This window comes from Malaya genurostris, chromosome 1 (genome assembly GCF_030247185.1).
Source record: "Malaya genurostris strain Urasoe2022 chromosome 1, Malgen_1.1, whole genome shotgun sequence".
NCBI classification, from domain to species: Eukaryota; Metazoa; Arthropoda; class Insecta; order Diptera; family Culicidae; genus Malaya; species Malaya genurostris.
The window spans coordinates 91,623,167-91,648,608 of record NC_080570.1 but is presented as its reverse complement, the minus strand read 5'-3'; the positions used below and the strand labels follow the sequence as shown (position 1 = coordinate 91,648,608).

Sequence of the window (25,442 nt, the reverse complement as noted above, 5' to 3'; positions counted from 1 at the left end):
AATGTCGCTTGATAGGTCGCAACTCCGGTCAGTCATGTGGATTTGTCTTTTTCGGCACACCATTCACTTTATAACGTTGCGTTAAAAAATAAACTTTTCTCGGGAGGTGATAAAAAAAATTTAGACAGATAATTGCTGTTGATAAATTTGAGATAATTGCTGTTTGATAAATCTGAGCATTTAACCGAATCATTCGCCATGGCGGACAAAAAAATCGTGTAGGTATGTTTTTGAGCGCTTTCTTCGTTCAATTAATATTTTGAGTTCTTTCTGTTTTTTTATTTATCAATTCTACCTCAGTTTGCGCGACAAAATTATTAGAATCATAGTCATCTTACGCTTCAGGTTGTCCCAGCAATTCTCGATGGGATGCAGCTCGGGGACGTTGGGCGGACCGACTTGGGTATCGCATCGATATTCAGTAGCTCCATCTCCTTCAACCGCTTCGAGTAGTGGGCCGACGCCAGATCCGACCAGAACAACGCGTCTTCGACCTTACGGTATTCCTTGAATAACGATTCAACTTTCGGCATCCATTTCGTACCATAAATTTCCCCTTTCACGGCCAGTCAGAAGCGAAAGAAGAACGGCTTTGACATTCGACGGCTTGGGGAACTTGGTGTGTGAAATGAACTACACATCGGAGCTCACTTACTTCGTGGGGGAAGTAGAATACAGATTTTTTTTTCGGGGGGTGTTTAGGAACATGTTGGTCATATGAAATGACTCTCTGCATAACTTTGTCGAAGTAACTTAGCCCCTATGTTGGCCCTGAACAAAAATAATATTTTTATCTCACTTTTAGGGGAATCATCACATAAACAAAATTTGCCAAAAGATGGTGTCTATCATTCTGAGCAACTTTGCTGAAAATACTGTACCTCAAAAACCACGTTTCTATGAGTTATCAGTTAAGAGCGTGAAATTGTTATTAATACAGTTTCGTTACTTCAAAATATAGCATTGAATGTCGATATATAGCACGACGGAAGATTGTTGTAAAATATTGCACAGTTACATTCTGAATGCAAATTTAATGCACATTGCTTCGAGGTATGTAGGATTAGTGTAATTATACCTTAACAATGTAAAAATAGAGTTGTAAATGTGCAGTGATTTAATGCATATGGTTACTTGGGTTATTCAACATTACGCAATAACATGCATAAAACATAGTAAACAAATCACCGATTTCACTTGTCGTGAACCGAAATCTCTATTTACAACGGAAGCCGAAGTCCGCGAAACAAAGAATATTATTATAAATACTTCTTGAACGCAGTTGACGATTACATATTCGTAGCTGAAGGCTTCGATTTCCTAAAATTAGCTTTAGAATCCTAAACAGTGTTTCATAATTATTTCCTTTTTGTAATTTTTTTTTAAGTTAAGGTGGTGGTGAGCTCACTTCGTTTGCGTCTCTTGTCGCATTGTATTTACAAATAGCTATTCATCAGCAATGCTATCAATTTTTCACCAATTCATATTATTGAACATTTAAATGGTGTTGTAATTTAATTGTCAGTTGCATATGTTAGGTTGTATGAATGTAAAAGTGATGGCATTGTAAGAGAACACGTATCCACCGGGTGACGCCAATCATGCCTACACATTTTCTTACTAAACAAGCATTTTTGATACGTTTAGTGTTTATATAACAAACTGGGGTTCTTTCCAATAGCATGAGATTTATACGTATACTAACTTAATAATATCATATATTTATATTTTTTAACGGGATACATGTAATTTGGATCGAGATAGGCTAGTAATGCCCAAGATAAATTTTATGTTTCCTCTTTCGTTCAACTAACTACAAAGTCATCGTACAGGTCTAGTCGAATATTCTGAGTACGCAGATTTCTTCCTCCACACTTTGAGAAGATTGTGTGAAAATTTGAAAATAACATTTTTTCGTATTTTTGAAAGATAGTAATTTTAATATTGCACCACCGTGCAAGTCTAGCCGAATATTCTGAGAACACAGATTTCATCTCTCGTCCTTTAAGAAGGTTCTTGATTTGAAAAATGAACTATATCAATTCTCATTATCTAACTTACGAGCTCCGTTGTATTCAAATGAATGTTTATTCACTGGTGGCAACAAACTTCTTGCCGATAATAGCTCTTTCTGATAAGACAAATTTGTTGGGTGCATGGTAGCTCATAAGATAAGAATGATCATTGGTTTACACGTCAGACTAACAGACAGTGAAACTTATTCTATTGAAGTTGACTCTAGATTCAAAAGACGGAACGTTATATTAGTAAAATTTATAGTTTTCTAGGATGATTTCCGCAGTACTAAGCTCAAAATTCACTCGTGGAAAATGTATTGTCAATCATATTAGGCAACCTTTATTGAGATTAACTTCTACTTTCGTACAAGACAATACAAAAATTCTTAAAGATCTTGGGTTAGAGAAGGTGAACAATGGTGTATACAACGGAGAATGGATTGGAAATGGTGAAATAGTTAAATCGATTGATCCTGCAACTGGCAATGTCATTGCTGAAGTAAAAACAGGCACACTATCTGAATTGGAGAGCTGTTTTGAAGCTGGATCTGAAGCCTTCGAGAAATGGAAAAAGTTACCATCTCCGCAAAGAGGAGAAATCGTTCGACAGATAGGTCAAGAATTGCGAAGGTTTAAAGAACCACTTGGCAAATTAGTATCGTTGGAGATGGGAAAAATTTTGGCCGAAGGAGTTGGTGAAGTGCAGGAATTTATAGATATTTGCGATTATGCTGTTGGTTTATCTAGAATGTTTGCCGGTCAAATTTTACCATCAGAAAGAATGAAACATACTATAATAGAAAAATGGAATCCATTAGGATTAGTCGGTGTAATATCAGCGTTTAATTTCCCTTGCGCGGTATTTGGATGGAATGCAGCTATCGCTTTAGTTGTGGGTAATTCGGTGCTTTGGAAAGGAGCTCCAAGTACTCCTTTAGTGTCTATTGCAACCACCAAAATTGTAACAGATGTATTGAAAAAAAATAATTTGCCTCCGATAGTCACTCTATGTCAAGGTGGCACGGATATTGGTAAGAATATGGTAACAGACCATCGAGTAAAACTTCTATCTTTTACTGGTAGTACCGCTGTCGGGCGTGAAGTAGGTGTTGAGGTCCAACGAAGGTTTGGTAAATTTTTACTGGAACTTGGTGGTAATAATGCACTCATTATTAATGAAGACTCTCCTGTTGATATCGCTCTCGATGCGGCCTTTTTTGGATGTATCGGCACTGCCGGACAAAGATGTACTAGCACACGTCGATTGATTATTCATGAAAAACTCTATAGTGCAATTGTTTCAAAACTAGTTGACCGTTATATAAATATACTTACGCGAGTCGGTCATCCTTTACATGAGTCTACTCTGTATGGACCACTACATAATCAGGAAGCTGTAGATAATTACAAAAGGACTGTTGATGAGGCTGTGAAATTAGGAGGAAAGATAGAATGCGGTGGCAGACGTATAGATAGGCCAGGATTCTTCGTAGAGCCAACCATCATAACCAATCTACCCCATGATTCACCAATCATTTATAAGGAAACCTTCGCTCCGATAGTCTTTGTTTTGAAGATGAAGAATTTAGATGAAGCAATTGAATGGAACAATGAAGTTCATCATGGATTATCATCTTCACTTTTCACGTCTAATATTGTTTCAGCTTTCCAGGTAAATAATAATCTTATTTCCATTTTCATTTTTACGTGTGAAGACTTTTTCATTTACGCTTGATATGATTATGATTAATTCAATGGACTGAAACTACAAAGAATATTTCAGATAATAGTGCAAAGATACCTCGATGGCTTGAAGTGAAGCCCTTATGGATGAAAATATTTCGAATGAAATAACTGTATCCCCTTGCAATTAATGTGTTTGTAGATATTTTTAAAAATAACAGCCATTTGATATTCGTACTTGTCTTACACTCCAAACGTACATTTCAAACAATCCTAAATTTTTTTAAAATTGGTTCAGCAATCTCAGCCGTTTGATCTTCAAAATTGATTCACAACCCAAAAATTAGTTTGTTGAAATCGGTTAAGTCATATTCGAAAAAAATTATCTTCGAACTAGATTCACAGCTTTAATAGCTTTCAAATAAGCATTAATAAGTGCATTGAAATCGGTTCGACTATATCTGAGAAAAAACAGCCATTAAATCTTAGAACTTGAGTTACAACCCAAAAGTAGCTTTCCAACGAGCAAAAACTGGTTAAAATCTGCTTAGCCATCTCCGAGAATGTAGAGCAACAGGAATTTTTTTAAAGGTTAATTTTCCGATCTCATCGAACTGAGTGGAATGGCATATCACGCTGGAGGGGTTTTCCAGGAATTCTATATAATTTATATAAAGAAATGAAAAGGGGAAATTAATTAGACGTACCTGGCAAGCGGCTCACTACTGCCCCTTATTCCACTATTCGCCTTTATCTTACAAAGCGTTCCACTTCGTTCCGGAACGATAACACTTATTGCTTTCCCTTGCTTATTGCCGATTTTTTCCAACTGTTAAGGACTATTTACACATATCCGGTCCGGTTCAGTGCCGGCACGACACCGTGCACGGATACGGATACTATTTCATTTGTTTTCTATACGCGCATTTACACCTATCCGGCACCGTGCCGTTTCAGTGCAGCTCGTCACCGATATTTTTTTATTTTCACTGAAGTCGGTATGTCACTGCATTTGCTGTGCCGGAACGGAAACAGCACGGAAACGGAACGACAGGGTTCAGACCAAAAAAAGCACTGAAGGCACTTTCACTGAACCGTCACGGAACTAAAATGTATGAATAGTCGTTTAAGGACACATTTCAGTTCCGTGACGGTTCAGTGAAAGTGCCTTCAGTGAAAATTTAAAAAAAATCGGTAACGATGGTGAGGATATGATTGATAATGATGAAAATAACCTTCTCGAGCAACGCGGTTTAAGCATAAATAAAATAAACCTAGATTCCCCAGTGTAATAGTAATATTTGCACATTTTACCCCATAACTCCCGAACCGGAAGTCGGATCCAAATAATATTCAGGAATTTTTTATGGGTCCTCAAGACCTTTCATTTGAATCTAAGTTTGTGAAAATCGGTTCAGCCATCTCTGACAAAAGTTAGTGCACTTATTTTCACAATTTTTTGAACATTTTACCCCATAATTCGGGAACCAGAAGTCGGATCCAAATAATATTCAGGAATTTTGTATGGGACTACACGACCTTTCATTTGAATCTAAGTTTGTGAAAATCGGTCAGCCATCTCCGAGAAAAGTTAGTGCATACATACACGTTACATGCACACATACGCACATACACACACATACACACACAGACATTTTGCGTACTCGACGAACTGAGTCGAATGATATATGACAATCGGCCCTCCGGGCCTCGGTTCGAAAGTCGGTTTTCACAGTGATTGCATAACCTTTCTATATGAGAAAGGCAAAAAGTACAACCGTTTCTCACTAGAAGCGCTCTTAGTGTTTCCGTAAGTTTACCAGGATCTAGTTACCAAGGATCCCCAGAGTAAATAAACAAACAATTAGGAAACGAAAAAGATACGAGAAAGTATTTTTCACAGATTTTTTAAAAATATATGTTGTTTTCGTTTTTAAATTGCACTACACTGGTGTAGCGAAAGCTGCACTGAAACTGTTCGTTTTTACCAATTGCACTACACCAGTGCTACACTTTTTCTGCACCGATACCACTGCACAGTGGTTTGGATCCATAATTTAGGGGGACAAAAACATTTGTGGCTTAGCCTTATACTTTAGAGCAATGATGTCTTCAGAACAAATGATCAGTGAAAGATAAGCCGACGACACGACCTGCTACTCACTTTTAAAACTGTATCGTGAATTTAACTACCCCTCAGTAACTCGTAATGTCAAAATGAGATCTTGGGTAAAAATAAAAAAAAATATGTTTGAAACTGGCAAGCCAGGTTGATAAACTGTTGATTTTAAAATAACAATATCCTTGGTTACGTTTGTTGTTCAATTGAAACATGTGAATAAAACGAAACGAATCAACAAGTATTTCACCGTGGTTTTATCGTATTTTTTTTCCAACTGTTAAGGACTATTCACACATATCCGGTCCGGTTCAGTGCCGGCACGACACCGTGCACGGATACGGATATTATTTCATTTGTTTTCTATACGCGCATTTACACCTATCCGGCACCGTGCCGTTTCAGTGCAGCTCGTCACCGATATTTTTTTATTTTCACTGAAGTCGGTATGTCACTGCATTTGCTGTGCCGGAACGGAAACAGCACGGAAACGGAACGACAGGGTTCAGACAAAAAAAGCACTGAAGGCACTTTCACTGAACCGTCACGGAACTAAAATGTGTGAATAGTCGTTTAAGGACACATTTCAGTTCCGTGACGGTTCAGTGAAAGTGCCTTCAGTGAAAATTTAAAAAAAATCGGTAACGATGGTGAGGATATGATTGATAATGATGAAAATAACCTTCTCGAGCAACGCGGTTTAAGCATAAATAAAATAAACCTAGATTCCCCAGTGTAATAGTAATATTTGCACATTTTACCCCATAACTCCCGAACCGGAAGTCGGATCCAAATAATATTCAGGAATTTTTTATGGGTCCTCAAGACCTTTCATTTGAATCTAAGTTTGTGAAAATCGGTTCAGCCATCTCTGACAAAAGTTAGTGCACTTATTTTCACAATTTTTTGAACATTTTACCCCATAATTCGGGAACCAGAAGTCGGATCCAAATAATATTCAGGAATTTTGTATGGGACTACACGACCTTTCATTTGAATCTAAGTTTGTGAAAATCGGTCAGCCATCTCCGAGAAAAGTTAGTGCATACATACACGTTACATGCACACATACGCACATACACACACATACACACACAGACATTTTGCGTACTCGACGAACTGAGTCGAATGATATATGACAATCGGCCCTCCGGGCCTCGGTTCGAAAGTCGGTTTTCACAGTGATTGCATAACCTTTCTATATGAGAAAGGCAAAAAGTACAACCGTTTCTCACTAGAAGCGCTCTTAGTGTTTCCGTAAGTTTACCAGGATCTAGTTACCAAGGATCCCCAGAGTAAATAAACAAACAATTAGGAAACGAAAAAGATACGAGAAAGTATTTTTCACAGATTTTTTAAAAATATATGTTGTTTTCGTTTTTAAATTGCACTACACTGGTGTAGCGAAAGCTGCACTGAAACTGTTCGTTTTTACCAATTGCACTACACCAGTGCTACACTTTTTCTGCACCGATACCACTGCACAGTGGTTTGGATCCATAATTTAGGGGGACAAAAACATTTGTGGCTTAGCCTTATACTTTAGAGCAATGATGTCTTCAGAACAAATGATCAGTGAAAGATAAGCCGACGACACGACCTGCTACTCACTTTTAAAACTGTATCGTGAATTTAACTACCCCTCAGTAACTCGTAATGTCAAAATGAGATCTTGGGTAAAAATAAAAAAAAATATGTTTGAAACTGGCAAGCCAGGTTGATAAACTGTTGATTTTAAAATAACAATATCCTTGGTTACGTTTGTTGTTCAATTGAAACATGTGAATAAAACGAAACGAATCAACAAGTATTTCACCGTGGTTTTATCGTATTTTTTTTCCAACTGTTAAGGACTATTCACACATATCCGGTCCGGTTCAGTGCCGGCACGACACCGTGCACGGATACGGATATTATTTCATTTGTTTTCTATACGCGCATTTACACCTATCCGGCACCGTGCCGTTTCAGTGCAGCTCGTCACCGATATTTTTTTATTTTCACTGAAGTCGGTATGTCACTGCATTTGCTGTGCCGGAACGGAAACAGCACGGAAACGGAACGACAGGGTTCAGACCAAAAAAAGTACTGAAGGCACTTTCACTGAACCGTCACGGAACTAAAATGTATGAATAGTCGTTTAAGGACACATTTCAATTCCGTGACGGTTCAGTGAAAGTGCCTTCAGTGAAAATTTAAAAAAAAATCGGTAACGATGGTGAGGATATGATTGATAATGATGAAAATAACCTTCTCGAGCAACGCGGTTTAAGCATAAATAAAATAAACCTAGATTCCCCAGTGTAATAGTAATATTTGCACATTTTACCCCATAACTCCCGAACCGGAAGTCGGATCCAAATAATATTCAGGAATTTTTTATGGGTCCTCAAGACCTTTCATTTGAATCTAAGTTTGTGAAAATCGGTTCAGCCATCTCTGACAAAAGTTAGTGCACTTATTTTCACAATTTTTTGAACATTTTACCCCATAATTCGGGAACCAGAAGTCGGATCCAAATAATATTCAGGAATTTTGTATGGGACTACACGACCTTTCATTTGAATCTAAGTTTGTGAAAATCGGTCAGCCATCTCCGAGAAAAGTTAGTGCATACATACACGTTACATGCACACATACGCACATACACACACATACACACACAGATATTTTGCGTACTCGACGAACTGAGTCGAATGATATATGACAATCGGCCCTCCGGGCCTCGGTTCGAAAGTCGGTTTTCACAGTGATTGCATAACCTTTCTATATGAGAAAGGCAAAAAGTACAACCGTTTCTCACTAGAAGCGCTCTTAGTGTTTCCGTAAGTTTACCAGGATCTAGTTACCAAGGATCCCCAGAGTAAATAAACAAACAATTAGGAAACGAAAAAGATACGAGAAAGTATTTTTCACAGATTTTTTAAAAATATATGTTGTTTTCGTTTTTAAATTGCACTACACTGGTGTAGCGAAAGCTGCACTGAAACTGTTCGTTTTTACCAATTGCACTACACCAGTGCTACACTTTTTCTGCACCGATACCACTGCACAGTGGTTTGGATCCATAATTTAGGGGGACAAAAACATTTGTGGCTTAGCCTTATACTTTAGAGCAATGATGTCTTCAGAACAAATGATCAGTGAAAGATAAGCCGACGACACGACCTGCTACTCACTTTTAAAACTGTATCGTGAATTTAACTACCCCTCAGTAACTCGTAATGTCAAAATGAGATCTTGGGTAAAAATAAAAAAAAATATGTTTGAAACTGGCAAGCCAGGTTGATAAACTGTTGATTTTAAAATAACAATATCCTTGGTTACGTTTGTTGTTCAATTGAAACATGTGAATAAAACGAAACGAATCAACAAGTATTTCACCGTGGTTTTATCGTATTTTTTTTCCAACTGTTAAGGACTATTCACACATATCCGGTCCGGTTCAGTGCCGGCACGACACCGTGCACGGATACGGATATTATTTCATTTGTTTTCTATACGCGCATTTACACCTATCCGGCACCGTGCCGTTTCAGTGCAGCTCGTCACCGATATTTTTTTATTTTCACTGAAGTCGGTATGTCACTGCATTTGCTGTGCCGGAACGGAAACAGCACGGAAACGGAACGACAGGGTTCAGACAAAAAAAGCACTGAAGGCACTTTCACTGAACCGTCACGGAACTAAAATGTGTGAATAGTCGTTTAAGGACACATTTCAGTTCCGTGACGGTTCAGTGAAAGTGCCTTCAGTGAAAATTTAAAAAAAATCGGTAACGATGGTGAGGATATGATTGATAATGATGAAAATAACCTTCTCGAGCAACGCGGTTTAAGCATAAATAAAATAAACCTAGATTCCCCAGTGTAATAGTAATATTTGCACATTTTACCCCATAACTCCCGAACCGGAAGTCGGATCCAAATAATATTCAGGAATTTTTTATGGGTCCTCAAGACCTTTCATTTGAATCTAAGTTTGTGAAAATCGGTTCAGCCATCTCTGACAAAAGTTAGTGCACTTATTTTCACAATTTTTTGAACATTTTACCCCATAATTCGGGAACCAGAAGTCGGATCCAAATAATATTCAGGAATTTTGTATGGGACTACACGACCTTTCATTTGAATCTAAGTTTGTGAAAATCGGTCAGCCATCTCCGAGAAAAGTTAGTGCATACATACACGTTACATGCACACATACGCACATACACACACATACACACACAGACATTTTGCGTACTCGACGAACTGAGTCGAATGATATATGACAATCGGCCCTCCGGGCCTCGGTTCGAAAGTCGGTTTTCACAGTGATTGCATAACCTTTCTATATAAGAAAGGCAAAAAGTACAACCGTTTCTCACTAGAAGCGCTCTTAGTGTTTCCGTAAGTTTACCAGGATCTAGTTACCAAGGATCCCCAGAGTAAATAAACAAACAATTAGGAAACGAAAAAGATACGAGAAAGTATTTTTCACAGATTTTTTAAAAATATATGTTGTTTTCGTTTTTAAATTGCACTACACTGGTGTAGCGAAAGCTGCACTGAAACTGTTCGTTTTTACCAATTGCACTACACCAGTGCTACACTTTTTCTGCACCGATACCACTGCACAGTGGTTTGAATCCATAATTTAGGGGGACAAAAACATTTGTGGCTTAGCCTTATACTTTAGAGCAATGATGTCTTCAGAACAAATGATCAGTGAAAGATAAGCCGACGACACGACCTGCTACTCACTTTTAAAACTGTATCGTGAATTTAACTACCCCTCAGTAACTCGTAATGTCAAAATGAGATCTTGGGTAAAAATAAAAAAAAATATGTTTGAAACTGGCAAGCCAGGTTGATAAACTGTTGATTTTAAAATAACAATATCCTTGGTTACGTTTGTTGTTCAATTGAAACATGTGAATAAAACGAAACGAATCAACAAGTATTTCACCGTGGTTTTATCGTATGTCGCAAAGGAAGAAGACGAAATTACAAATATAATAGTATTATGGGTTTCATAAAATTGGTTAGCTCATATTCCATTTAACGATTTTTGTTAAAAAGGTTTCAAAATCATCTGCTTATGCACCTATGCTTGAAAATCCAAGTGAGTGGACGGCCGTAAAGATAGGAAAATCATCAAAAACAGATAAAATTAAGGCAGTGTGCCTTATTAAACAAATATTTAAATAAAAAAACGCGCTTAATCCACCTAGCAGTGAGATGATACCTTTTTACCTTTTTTGATATATATATAAAAATAGGTATAGAATTCGCTCAAACTTTAGAAAATTTTTCCGAGGCCGAATGTCATATACCAATCGATTCAGCTCGACGAACTGAACAAATGTCCGTGTGTGTGTCTGTATGTGTGTTGTCAACTAAGAGGTCGAGGTCTTAGAGATGGCTGGACCGATTTTGATCAAACTAGTCGCAAATGAAAGGTCTCCCGTCACCCAGAACGCTATTGAATGGTTTTGAGATCGGATGTTTACTTTTTGAGTTATACGAAGTTTTATGTCAAAATTTTCAGTTTTTTGATAGTATCTGTCACAATTGACCTTGAAAACAGAATATGTTTCCAGACTTAAATTCCGCACGGTAATATCTATCGAGCTATAGATTGTTAAAATCCGTCCATTTTCAACGGAGATATCGACATTTTTGTGTAATCGACTTTTCGCCTTATTCCAGTAGTAGGAGTTTTGAGAGCTGTATGGCAAAGAAATGCTTGGGAGCAACGTAGAACACGATTTTTCATACTGTTACAAACAATTGTTTCTAAGTACCAAAAAGACTGTGTACAGCATGATATTTTGCCTCGGACCGATTTTAGCACGATTCGTTTTTGGCAACATAATCGTTTTAATATGCCATATGTAAACCAGATGATGGCAGAATTTTCGAGTTGAAAGCAATTCCATAATTATTTTGATTTAAACTACTTACAGCAATTAATGCTGGAAGAACATAACTTCCATATACCATACGAATCAGTTCGTCGAGATCAGCAAATGCGTGTGTGACAAATAATTTCACTCAATTTTCTCGGAGATGGCTAAGCCGTTTTTTACAAACTAAGATTCATATGAAAAGTAGTATACTCCCAAACAAGGTTCCTGAATTACGTTTGGATCCGACTTCTGATTGCGGAACCACAGGATGATATGTGAAACGAAATTAAAATAATGCAATTCATTTTTCTTGTAGATGGCTGAACCGATCTAAGATTCAAATGAAATCTAAGAATCATCTATGATTCAAATGAGAGGTCTTAAAATCCTATAAAACATCTTACTTTTTAGTCAGATCCGACTTCCAGTTTAGCAGATACAGGGTGATTAGTATAAAAATGTCCATTTCACATAAATTAATCAGGTTTATCGGGTTTGCAGATTTGGGTAGTCGATTACCAAATAAATTTATTTCAGTTTAAGCGGTATTCGTTTTTGGATTCGGAATGTACCCCCAAATTTTAATTCGCACTACAATTTCTCAAAGATGTCTACACACTCCTCAGGTGAATTTAACTGATTCCGATTTTAGAATTCCGTTTCCAGTATCGAATCGTTTCTTAAAGCTCAATCATTTTCTCAAAAAGGCCAAATCGAACTTCAAAAACTAAAATTCAAATTAGAGGACTTAAGGTCCCATACAAAATTGGTGAATTTGATCCGATTCTGGAATTACAGATGATGAGTTTTTAAAATTCATACCGATATAGAAGATGTAAATTGTTTGGCGTATTAATTTATGGCCATTCGAATCATTTACGGTTATGCTAGTTGCTGAATACCGGCTCTGGAAGTACCATAAATAATGACGAAAAACTCTAAAGTGAAACTTACTTCAACATCTCATGGAATGCTCAATCGATTGTCACACGTTAAGATTGGAATTCGATACGATTTGTAGTTTCGACATTACAGGGTAATGAGTGATTAAAATCTCAATTTGCCGTGAAAAACGACGATAATTAAAATAATGTCATGAGAACTAATACACCTAAGAATATCCATGCAAAAAACACATGCGGATAGATAAAAAAGGTATCATCTCACTGCTAGGTGGATTAATCATGTTTTTTTATATCAATCAGCGTGTGTTTTTTGCATGATTATTCTTCGGTGTTTCAGTTCTCATGACATTATTTTAATGACCGTCATTTAAGCGGCAATTTGAGATATTAATCATTCATTACTCTGTAATATCGAAACTGCGAATCGGATCGAATTTGAATCTAAAAGTGTGACAATCGATTGAAAATTCCATGATATGTCGGAGTAAGTTCCACTTTAGAGTTTACGGTAATTTAAGGTACTTCCAGGGCCGGTTTGAATTTTAAAAATTCATCATTCTGTAATTCCAGAATTGGATAATATAAATTAATTTTGTCTTCGTAGATCTGGCTTTTTTTAGAAAACGATTGAGCTTTGAGAAACGATTCGATACTGGAACCGGAATTCGAAAATCAGTTTAGCCGAAGTCAAATAAATTCACCTGAGTAGCTGTTTAGTTTACATTTGTTTCAAAATGTTTGAAAATCAGTACAAACATCTTTGAAAAATCGTAGTGCGAATTCAATTCGAATCGAAAATTGCATTCCACTCAAACTGAAATAAGTTTATTTGGTTATCGACTATCCAAATCTGTAAACCCGATAAACCTGATTAAGTTATGTGAAATAGACATTTTTATACTAGTTATCCTGTATCCCCTAAACCGGAAGTTGGATCTGACTAAAAAGCAAGATGTTTTACAGGATATTAAAACTTTTCATTTGAATTTTAGATCGGTCCAGCAATCTACGAGAAATGTGGGTCCACAATTTTCATTTCGTTTCACATATCATCCTGTAGTTCCGGAACCAGAAATCTGATCCAAACATAATTCAGAAACCTTGTTTAGGAGCATACGACTTTTCGTATGAATCTGAGTTTGTAGAAAACGGTTGAGTCATCTACGAAAAAAATTGAGGGAAATTATTTGTCACACCCGCATTTGCTGGTGTGACTCGACGAACTGATTCGAATGGTATTTGGTTGTTACGTTCTTCCAGCATTTATTGCTGTAAATAGTTTAAATCAATATAATTATGGAATTGCTTTCAACTCGAAAATTCTGCCATCATCTGGTTTTCATATGTCATATTCGAACGATTATGTTGCCAAAAACGAATCGTGCTAAAATCGGTCCGAGGCAAAATATCATGCTGTACACAGTCTTTTGGGTACTTAGAAACAAATGTATGTAACAGTATAAAAAATCGTGTTTTATGTTGCTCCCAAGCATTTCTTTGCCAGACAGCGCTCAAAACTTCTACTGCTGGAATAGGGTAAATAGTCGCTTACACAAAAATTTCGATATCTCCGTTAAAAATGGACGGATTTTAACAATTTATGGCTTGTTGGATAGGTATTACCGTGCGGAATGTAAGTCCGAAAATATATTCTGTTTTCAAGGTCAAAAAGTAAACATCCGATCTCAAAACCATTCAATAGCGTTCTGGGTGATCTGCCTTTCGTTTGCGACTAGTTTGTCAGCCATCTCTGAGATCTCGACCTTTTAGTTGACAACACACATACAGACACACACACACACATACACACACACGGACATTTGCTCAGTTCGTCGAGCTGAATCGATTGGTATATGACATTCGGCCCTCCGGGCCTCGGAAAATTTTTCTAAAGTTTTAGCGAATTCTATACCTATTTTTTATATATATAAAAAAAGGTAGAAAAATAAGTTAGCATGCCGAATTCTTCTCTTGAAAAAAGACCATCTCTGAGGTACATCTGTCCAATTCTGTTGAACAAGTAAGAGTATCTCAATTCGTACCACTGGAAAATTTCCATCAAGTAATCAAAAATGCGGTTTGATTAAACAGTAAACAATGGAAATAAAAAAAATGTTAAAGCCATCCGAATTCAGCCACTGAGATCACGACACTCGAATTTGATACGAATTCTTAGTGAAGAAGTATATTTGATATGACAAGATCTTTCTTGAGTCATCTGTATATTTCAACGAATAAATTTATAAAACACAAATAATCCAGATGTACTTCTAATAATCGTAATTCGCATTTATTGCTCTTATCTCTTTAATTTTTAATCCATCCAACATAATCAAACCGGTCCAAATCGTCCTAACATGAGCATTCTGCATAACATTTTTGAGTCGCAGCATGTAATCGATTGACCGAAATATCCGGGGAACTCGTATGCCACATACTTAGTAGGCTGTCCTGTTCGGCATCCTGTGGATTTTTGTACGCGGTAGCTCGTGTCATGGTAGGATCGATATTTATCCTATAGACAGATAACAATTTGGTTGAGCAACCGACCGTACTCCTGCGCTGCTCTATACACACTCTCTTCATTTCTTATCAGAAAACAATTGATTGGTAACTTCATCAAATTTCCGAATAAATTGATGGTGAAGCTCGCATTCGTAATTAAAGTATAGCTCCCCAGCTAACTCTGCAATATAAAAAACAGCTAAATTTCGTACAAATTCCTGGATATTCAGATATAAAAGCTTACCAAATTAAAGAGCTTGTAACCTCTTCTAAAGCATATATTGTTACCCATCTTCTGGTCAAACTGAAATTATAAATCTGTTGCGAAAAATATTTTAAATAATTTTTAAAACTTCCCAGAAGCAATCTAGCGATATAGAAATTCAGACGAACTTTTTTTTAATTTATTTGTTTATTTATATTTTTAGGGTACCTTGGTAACTATTTTGTAGCAACCAGAACAGTGTTGCTTAAGAATTTCATTTTTATCATTTACAAGGGGTCGCTATATTTGTGGTAACTGGCGGTAAATTGCTCACGGGCACTTTTTAATTCGATTTTCCTTCGGAGTGCCTGGTCGTGTCGTCGGATAAGCCGCATATTTTGAAGCTTGGTGGTTGTTATTATTAGGGTGATCCAAAAGTTATTTTCGGAATGTGTTGAGATAGAGGACTGCACCCTTCGGCAAAATTGTAGGAAAACTTATATCAAGAAACTTTGCCGAAAACACTATTGTAGTATCTCTAACGGTTTTAGTGTTACAGCTATTTGAATAGAGCAACTTAGGGTGTTCCTAAAAAAATCAGATTTTTTGCTCTAGCTTTCTTATTTTTACTTCTCGTTTTTGGTGTCTTTGAATATCTTTTAGAGTTTGTTGAAACCAATTTTTTGATGACTGTGCAATGGAATCGTTTATTGTAGTCAATGGTTACTGTTTATGTTTTCGTCATTTTTGTTCGTTTATTGATGCCTCGGTGCAGTGCAAATTAAAAACGAAAACGCCAATAGTAGAAAATATCTGCGTGTATTTCAAGCATAGAATCAGTGACTTCTACATGATAATTTAATGAAGGTTATCTTTCTGTTGTATGCAATTGAAATGCTAACCAGCCAACATGTTCTTGTTTCAGGCGTCTCAAAGACGAAAAATTGCAAATGGTTTTGCACGAAACCCAATGGTCGAGAAATAAAAATAATGCATTGATCGTAAGTTTCGAAATCTTCTGACGATTACGATGTAGGATACGGTTACAAAAATCAAACAAGAGAATGAAAAAGTAGGTAGCTCAATTTGTTTGAAGTTGACAAACAATCTACCGTATATTTCTTGTTATTTTTTTTCATTAAACGACCATAACAATTAGTAACAATTTCTTTTGTTTGTTGTCTTCTATTTTAATTACTCAACCATTTCCATGTTTTGTATCATCGTACGTAGGATGCTCGATCATTTCAACCTAGGACAGGACCAGACAACTGGCTTTTTTTTCTAGAAAAATATTTCTCTTCTTATTCCGGTTGCTCCCTGCTGTAAATAATAAATGCCTCGCGATCACTGTCGCCAGTAGAGATAATTATTCATTCTGAAAACTTTCTTCCCTTATAACATGCGATTATTTATCATTTGAAAACACTTAGATAAATGTTATATCGGTCAAAAATATAGCTCTAGATTCATTTTGATCAGATGTTTGTTTTGAAGAAAACGTTTAGTTGAAACAGCTTAATAAAATTTTTCTAAAACACTCAATTTTTGCACCTTTATTAACTAAAGTATTCAACATATTCTATTTGAGAAAGTAATAACATACAGAAGTATACAAAAATTCGGTGCTACTCTCAACCAACATAATCAATATTCTCGTCCATATCACACTTCGTGATTTCTTTCTCTTATGGCGTTTTCGTTTTTAATTTGCACTACACCGGTGCAGTGCTACACTGAGGCATGCATAAACGAACAAAACTGACGAAAACATAAACAGTAACCATTGACTACAATAAACGATTCCATTGCACAGAGCTACACCAAACTTTTGATGAGTGCTACACCAGTGGTATCGGTGCAGAAAAAGTGTAGCACTGGTGTAGTGCAATTGGCAAAAACGAACGGTTTCAGTGCAGCTTTCGCTACACCGGTGTAGTGCAATTTAAAAACGAAAACGACATTAGTATCATCCAGTGATTGTTAAATGTACTCGTATGCTTTCCACATTGACAGGACTTAAAAACAAACACTTTTTCTATCACCCTGCAGTAATATTGATTCCAACAACTTGTACTTGCTTATGTCAATTTCAACCAATCACGAGCTGGTCCGAAACTGGCCCTAGAAGTGGATTAACAATTGTCAGGTCCTGTCCTAGATTTTAACTATTTGAGGTGAAATGTAGCGGAATGCGAAAATCTCGTTTTTGTTCAATTATTCAAAAAGTAGACCGATTTTCGAAAAACCAAAAACACTTAAGTTTTCGAAATCAAATTTATCATAACGAAGTATCCTTAGAATTTTGAAATTTGGCTTTGCCGAGCCGTAATTGATTTTTGAAATGTATAAACGGTTACTGTTCCGTTCCACGAGGATGATTTTAGAACTGAAAAGTAGTGTTTGTAGCAAAATTTCACAAAAATCTAAAAATGCAACTCAAAATTATAAAATTTCAGCTAAAACAACCGAAATTTGAAAATGTTTACATAAACTTTTCCGCTTTTTTTTTTTGCTTGCGCGCTACTGTTTCGTATTGAGGTGGTGTGAGAAATGCACAGTGGGCATGGTGGCATTATATCGTGAGCAAAAATTACATATCAAATAATGACGCGAATTTAAGCAGCATTGGGTTTTGTGTTGAAATAAAAACGAGTTGAATAAAATAAAATGGGTATTGTAAGAAGTCGTCTATTTTCTAAGTAACTGTCATTTATAATGCTAAAAATGTCCAACTCTGTTGAGTTGAATGCTTTGATGTTGCTGAAGCAATTATGCTTAACTGTGTAATATCGTATAACAGGTATTATTTTGGATTGTAGCAATTTTTATAGCAAAACTAAAACTTCATCATTGACAAGCTACATTACATTACGATTACATGGCTAGTGCTACGATCCTATTGACACAACAGAAATAATACTTTCTACTACGATAAGTTAATTCGACCGCGCTCTATCATGCGAGTCAAGTAAATACTTTTACGTAAATTCTATCTCATCGGCGGGAAGGGACTGGTGAACGACTGGTAAAGATATCGAAAATACTTCAATATTCTCTCGTCTTCAATCTTTCTTTTGAAGGAGAATCCATGCTTGCTACTAAACTCAGGCATATACATGGTGAGCAAGTTGGTCAATACATATACATATAACCTCATGTTAGTCATTCATAATTACTCATGATTTATAGCTCTAGTGTAAGAGTAATCACTAACAATAACGATTGAATTAGCATATATTCAAAGTGTGAAGGATTAAAAAATCTAATACGTCCAGTCTTTTTTACAAGCCAATATAACGAGAGGTAAGCCCACTGCGCTCAATCATTGGAAAAGGTTCTTGTTTCTATGTATCCCTTTTTCTTGGTATGCTTTGTGCGACGGTTCGTTTAACTGAAGCGGATAAAATTTTGCGCACATTTTATGACGCTACATTTCACCGGGCTGAGGACAGTACCGTAAAGTGGTAGGTTTTTTGCTATTTTTCCGTTTCAAATTAAATTTTCTTGAAAAAGGTGCAGAATATAGAAAAACCCACCTGACAATGTCTTCGAAATTTAGTTGAGAATATTCTGTGAAATTGTCAGAATGATTCTTTGAGTTTAGCGGTCATGTTGTATTTTTTTCTGACTGAAGAACTGCTGAAAATTGGAACGCTCGGAAATGCATACTTCTACTTGTTCATCGAATATCTCGGCTTTGAAGGCTTGTATCATAAATCTACCGTGACAAAGTCTAGATAATTTAGTTTAGATACGATTAGTACATAAAAACATATATGTTATCGCGATAAAAATAAAGTCTTGTATTATTATGTGAAACAAAGTCAGTTTCAATGCATCCACCATTTTTTTCACTTTGGTTTCCTGATAGCATTCTGAAAAAGAAGAGAGGAATAAAATTGGCTCGACAAGGCTGCCAAACACACAGGCATTCAATCTTCGTGAGAGTTGAATATTTTTTCATTGTTCATTGGAATCCATGTAATGTCCAACCCATACGGTAGATTAATGTGATGAAACTTCTCATCAAAATAATAAAATGTATGCTGACAACCCGGTCCAGTTTGCTCATATACGAGAGAGTACAAGAGAAATACGATGCGCAAAGGGAATTGAGCGAGCCACGTGGTCGATTTAAAACTCAACACGTGGCCCTCTGTCCTCAGACCTTAACCGTAGATAAGAGTTTCCATGACGAGCAAAGCCTTAGCTATTGTTCCCAGTTTGACAACGTTAACCCCAAAATCTGCTTCATTCGCCCGTTTTTCTCGGCATACGAGATAAGAACTACGGTTTCATTCATACCGAAGTATTTGATCTACAATGAAGTATAAAATTGAGTTAAACTTAATTGCAAAATATTGATTCAAAGCTAGTATCTGCGAATATGTCATTTTCTACCGCCCGTCCTTGCACCATGCACATCTTGTCGAATAGCTGCTCTATGCTGTACAGTTTTTGCTTTTTCGAGGAGTGCTAAACGAAACCAAGTGCCAAGCAGATCCTAGGAACAATGTTTTATGTTCAGTGTCCTCCCAAAACATTCAATGTGGGCTATCCTCTTTGTGAGGAATGGTTGTCTGGTTGTCTGGAACGACAACTTGATGAACATATAGTTTGTTACACGGACGGTTCTCTGTTGAGTGGTCTTGCTGGTGCTGGTGTCTACTGTCGTGAAATGAGGCTAGAGCAGTCTCATTCACTTGGTAGATACTGTACTGTGTTTCAAGCAGAAATCTACGCGATTCTGTGTGGAATACAATCGGCACTTCAGCAGAGGATCTGTGGTAAACGAATTTTTTTTGTTCCGACAGTCAGGCAGCCTTAAAAGCACTCAGTTCGAATGATTCACTGTCGAATCTATAGATCGCATGTCGAACTCAAATTGAAGACCTCAGCATTTCAAATGCTGTTTACTTCTTATGGGCACCCGGCCATTCTGGTATTACTGGAAATGAATGGGCTGATGAGTTGGCTAGAGCTGGTGCAACGAATGATTTCGTTGATCCTGAACCAGCTTTACCACTTTCAACTAGTTGGATAAAACACAAGATTCGTTCTTGGGCTGCATCCAAACATGCCAGCTACTGGCGCAGCTTGCAAACTTGCGCTCAGACAAAAGTATTTCTACCAGATTTAAATCTGAAAATGTCAAGTGTCTATTGCATTTTCCTAGCATCATTGCAGTATTCTGGTCAGAGCTCTGACTGGACATTGCAAATTCAATTATCACATGGCTACTATTCAACGTGTGATTTGTGTGAATGCGATTACGGTACTTCATATCATCTGATGTAACTGTCCCGCATTGACGCAACTACGTATCCGGGTTTTTGGTTCTCCATACATGGTTGAGTCTGTGTATGCGGAGCTACAATTAAAGGATATTCTATCGTTTCTCACCCAATGTGGTAATGAGCTATAGTCAGAAGAGTTCATCGTTCTTCCTGGAGTGAATGAATCCTTTCTGTATTCACCTGAAATAGGGTTTAGCAGATTGTTTGGCATCCTTTATGGGGTACCGAATTTACTTCTGCTCGTACATACTGCGAATCGTTCTGCATTCTTCCGGGAGTGCAGAATAGTGTCGCTTTTGTAAAATCTCTAAATCCTCTCGGGGGTTGGCGGTTTTGTAAACTGTGCATCGTTTATCAGAAAGAACGCACATAGTAACAAACCTAAATACACACACACATACAGCAGACTGTTCGGGACCACGAAGAAGTTCAGAATTTACTTCTGCTTCTACTAAATGTGATCCCCAGCAGATTGTTCAGCATTCCTTAGGGGTGCAGAATTTACTTCTGCTTTTTTGTGTCGTCAATTTTTCTCATCCTCCTAGTCCAACCCTTTCTATTTCCTTTCAATCCTTCCCTCTTATATATCGGGAAAATGATGCTAAAAACAAATTGATGACAAGGCACAAATCTCCAAATATCAAGGGGAACGTGCCATTTGAGCCAATTTGTTCTGATTCCTGATGCATGATACTACGGTTATATGAATCAACGCCAACGTACATAATGAAATAAAATTTTATTGACTTAACATACAACAAATTAAAAAGCGTGTATACAGCGCGATGGCGCGAACTAACTAACTGACTGCCGGATGTACATCAACTGGCAACAGCTTGATTGCTACCAGAGAGCACGGCGTTGGTAACGATCGATTGATCACTTGTTCCCAATATCTCCTCGCTTAATACAGCTGGTAAGGGTCGAACCTGATCGGTGCTCTTCGCAGACGGGAAGAGCGCCGAGGTGCCTGGATGCTTCAACTGTTGTGACTGGCTGATCATGAGGATTCATAAGCGGTGCAGATGATGGTGATGGAACTGTCTGATATGGCTGTACTGGTGTAACTTGTAATGACGTAGAGTGATCAAAAGATACTACGACTGGGGAAGGCAATGTTGAGACGTGACTTCTTGTAGTTGGTTGCTGGTTTGGCTCTGGTAGATTCCAGGATTGAAGCAAAATGTCCAACGGTAACTGCTGTGTGGATAACCTTGGTAGCTTTGAAACAGGTGGTGTCTCGTCATTAACATTACTTCGGCTGCGCAATTGATTGATATGAGACCGAATCATGTTTCTATTTTCAACCCAAACGTTGTAAAGTACGCTTCCGACTCGCTCCAGAATCACTTTTCTATCGCTTCCTTTTTCGCCTGTCGGACAACAACAGAATCTTCCTCGTTCACAGTTAGTTCGTCAACTTCATTTGCTTCTAGTTCGATGTACTCCTGAAGCTCGTACATTTGCAGGAGAACCATCATACGATACTTCCACTGCGAATAGTTCGACCCGTCGAACTGTAGAACCCGAACATATTCTGCTTCGCACACTTTCTTCTAATTCTTAGTATCCGCGGTCACTGGGCCCATAACCTAATGGTATATAGGTTGACAGTTATACTGAATAACACGACAAACACGTGGAAGTTAAATGTAACAACAGTAAAAGAAAAGGTTTATTCAAGCGAACCGATTTCTACAACGTGTTCTCTAAGGCCGAAGGCAGAGTGGGCGCGAGAAGCTGTGCCGAACTGGTGACTGACATTAGCAAACCTAGAGCGGGAATGATATTAGCAGCAAATGAAAGGAGCCCTGTCAGAGTACAAGCGAGAAATCTGCTCAGTTTTCACTCTGACAGGGTCCCTTTGATTTGCTGCTAATATCATTCCCGCTCTAGGTTTGCTAATGTCAGTCACCAGCTCGGCACAGCTTCTCGCACCCACTCTGCCTTCGGCCTAAGAGTGAAAAAACGAAACAAGCAATGAAAAGCTGACAGCTGGATGGCTGGGCGGGTTCGGTCTCGTAGATCGAAAAGACGGGAGTAGGATAATGCCAATCCTAACAAAATACATCCACCGTTTTTTAAAATCAGCCTTGATCTCTCCGTGCGAAACATATGGTTTGCCATTCTGGAAACGTGTGCAAAGTTTTATTCAAATTGAAGAATGGCAATCCTGATTATTCCACTTTTCTGCTAATAATTTCTGGAATTGCTCAAATTTAAAACAATTTCTCAGTATTTCATATAATAAGTATGTATTTTTTTCTCTTTGCAGTGGATTGGTGAAAGTGGATCGGATTGCGGCATCGTTAACATTAATACATCACCTTCTGGAGCGGAAATCGGAGGAGCATTTGGTGGGGAAAAGCAAACTGGCGGAGGACGTGAATCGGGTTCAGATTCCTGGAAACAATACGTCCGACGATCAACAATTACTGTGAATCATTCAGCAGATCTATCTCTAGCCCAGGGTATCATATTCAAATGAAGTAGGTTATTATACAATTTCATTACATAATTGTATACATAATCGTTGTTTAATGTGTGTGTCTTTATCATAAGCATGACCGCCGAGAGAAGAGGGGGGAAGGAAGGATTCCCCCCGGGCCCGGACTTTTCCAGGCCGCCCGGAAATTTGAAGATTCAAAATCGAAACAAATTTGGCTAGTGAATTATTTTGTTAAAATAATGAATTCAAAAAATTCTTGATTCGATAATATTCCCATGCTCACAATGGTTTTCAATTCTCATGTTTAGGGGCCCGTAATATTGCAGTCCCCCCGGGCCCGAATTTTCTCCCGGCGGCCCTGATCTTAAGCTATAATGTAAGCCGAGCTTAAACATTCCTGTTATTTCAAATATATATAATAGAAATATTGTGCAAATTTCCCAATGTAAACAAAATTGTAATAAAAACCTTAGCCACAGACTAACAGACAGGACACTCAAATTGGATTCATTAATCATTTTAACGGTCATTTCGAATATTCCTTTAGTTGGGACTAGAGTGCCTTTAACCAGAATGACGACAGCTGTGCGTTTACAGCAGCTTTCAGTTCCAAACAAGCAAACGACTTGTCAATTACAATGTAAACCTAACGACACTGCCAACATTTCGGATTAAATGTTTTGAATTGTTGGTTACAGACACTCTAGTTGGGACACTACTCATGATTTTGTTATGATGGTACCACATTACCCTATCAAAAACATCCAGTCTGTCATCTAGTAGTCACCAACACAGTTGCCATTATTATCTGTATAAAATCGAATACAAAATCTTTGCTCCGTCTCCAAGAAGCAATAGCTGTTGAAGATGTAGATCGAAGGAGCAGTTAATAATTCATCATCATAGCTGATCATAGTGATATAAGATATTTTCATAGTTAATATAATCGTTCACCAGTTAGCACTGTCTTTCCTTTGGCTCCCTACTCAAGAGGTTATGGGCCCAGAAGCGCTGAGAATGGGGAAGAACCGCAAGTTACGGAAGTAGTTTTTTTATTGTAAAAAATCCAATTTTCTGAAACAGCAAGAAAGATGGTTATTGGCGCGAAAAAAGCTGGTGTCATTCAATTTGCTGGAGAAGGTTTCGACACCTGGAAGTTTCGGGTCGAAACGCAGCTTGCGGCTCACGGCGTTCGGAAAGTTTTGGAATAGCATGCGCCGCCGGAAACGGCATCCGCCGGTACTAAGAAGGCGTTCAAAAAATGTATGAAAAAGCGAAAACGAAGCTGTACTTAATGCAGTTTATCTAGCAAACCGAAGTCCGACAGAGAAACTCAAAGGTAAGACTCCAGCGAAAATATCACATGAGAAGAAACCGGATGTAGCCAAACTGAAAGTATTTGGAAGCCTGGCCTATTCGTGGATTCCAAAACAGAAGCGTGGGAAGTTGGATGCTACGGGTCAGCGATGCGTGATGTTGGGTTACGCTCCATGTGGTTACCGGTTGCGGTGCCTTGAAACAAGAAAACTGATCGTGGCCAGAGATGTAAAATGTAACGAGTTGGTTTTTCCATTCAAAAACAAAGATCAACACAGTTCACCGCATGTCACCATTTCAATTGTGCTTTCTGGAATGGATTAGACAGACGTAGACCAGATTGCTTCAGCTCCTGCCGGCAGCAGTACCTCAGATACTCAAGCAGCAGACAAGAATGTACTGGAGCAAGAGGGGGAAGATGAGTTTTCCTTAGCTGAAGACGACGAAACAGTGGCAGTACCGTTGGCACTCCCGCCACAAAAATTTTTGGATGTAGGTTATGGAGAAAGAATTGCTGGCGTTAGAGAAAAATCACACCTGGGTTGTTGTGAAGCGGCCAGACTCGGCGACAACCGTTCCCTGCAAGTGGGTATTTACGGTAAAAATGAACGCTTATGGAAAACCAATTCGATACAAAGCTCGGTTGGTGTCGAAAAGTTTCATGCAGAAGAAGCACTTCGACTATGAGGAAACTTTTGCCCCTGTGGCAAAGCTGGTGACAATCTGGAGATTACTGGTTTTGGCAAATGTCAGGGACTATGAGATTCATCAGATGGACATATGTACAGCTTTTCTGAATGGTGTATTGAATGAAGAAGTGTACATGGAGGTCCCTGAAGGCGTTCGAGCTAAACCAAATGAAGCATGCCTCCTGAAGCGATCACTGTGCGGTTTAGAGCAGTCTCCAAGGTGCTAGAACAGTCGTTTCAATACTTTCCTGCAAAGTTGCGGTTTCATCAGATCTCGTTACGATTACTCTCTACACACTTAGAAAATTTCGCAGTATTCGGTAATTTTTTACCGAATTTTCAATAGCTGAACGTTCGGT

At 37.8% G+C, this 25,442-nt stretch overlaps 1 protein-coding gene across 1 annotated transcript; it reads left to right on the top strand.

The window, feature by feature from the left end:
• The first annotated feature begins 2,200 nt into the window (after window positions 1-2,200).
• Window positions 2,201-23,578, top strand: LOC131440718 (putative aldehyde dehydrogenase family 7 member A1 homolog). The gene is made up of 2 exons (XM_058612238.1): window positions 2,201-3,690; window positions 22,904-23,578. Exons 1-2 carry the CDS (start codon window positions 2,290-2,292, stop codon window positions 23,114-23,116), a joined length of 1,614 nt encoding a protein of 537 aa, XP_058468221.1. The 5' UTR covers window positions 2,201-2,289; the 3' UTR covers window positions 23,117-23,578.
• Window positions 23,579-25,442: the final 1,864 nt, after the last annotated feature.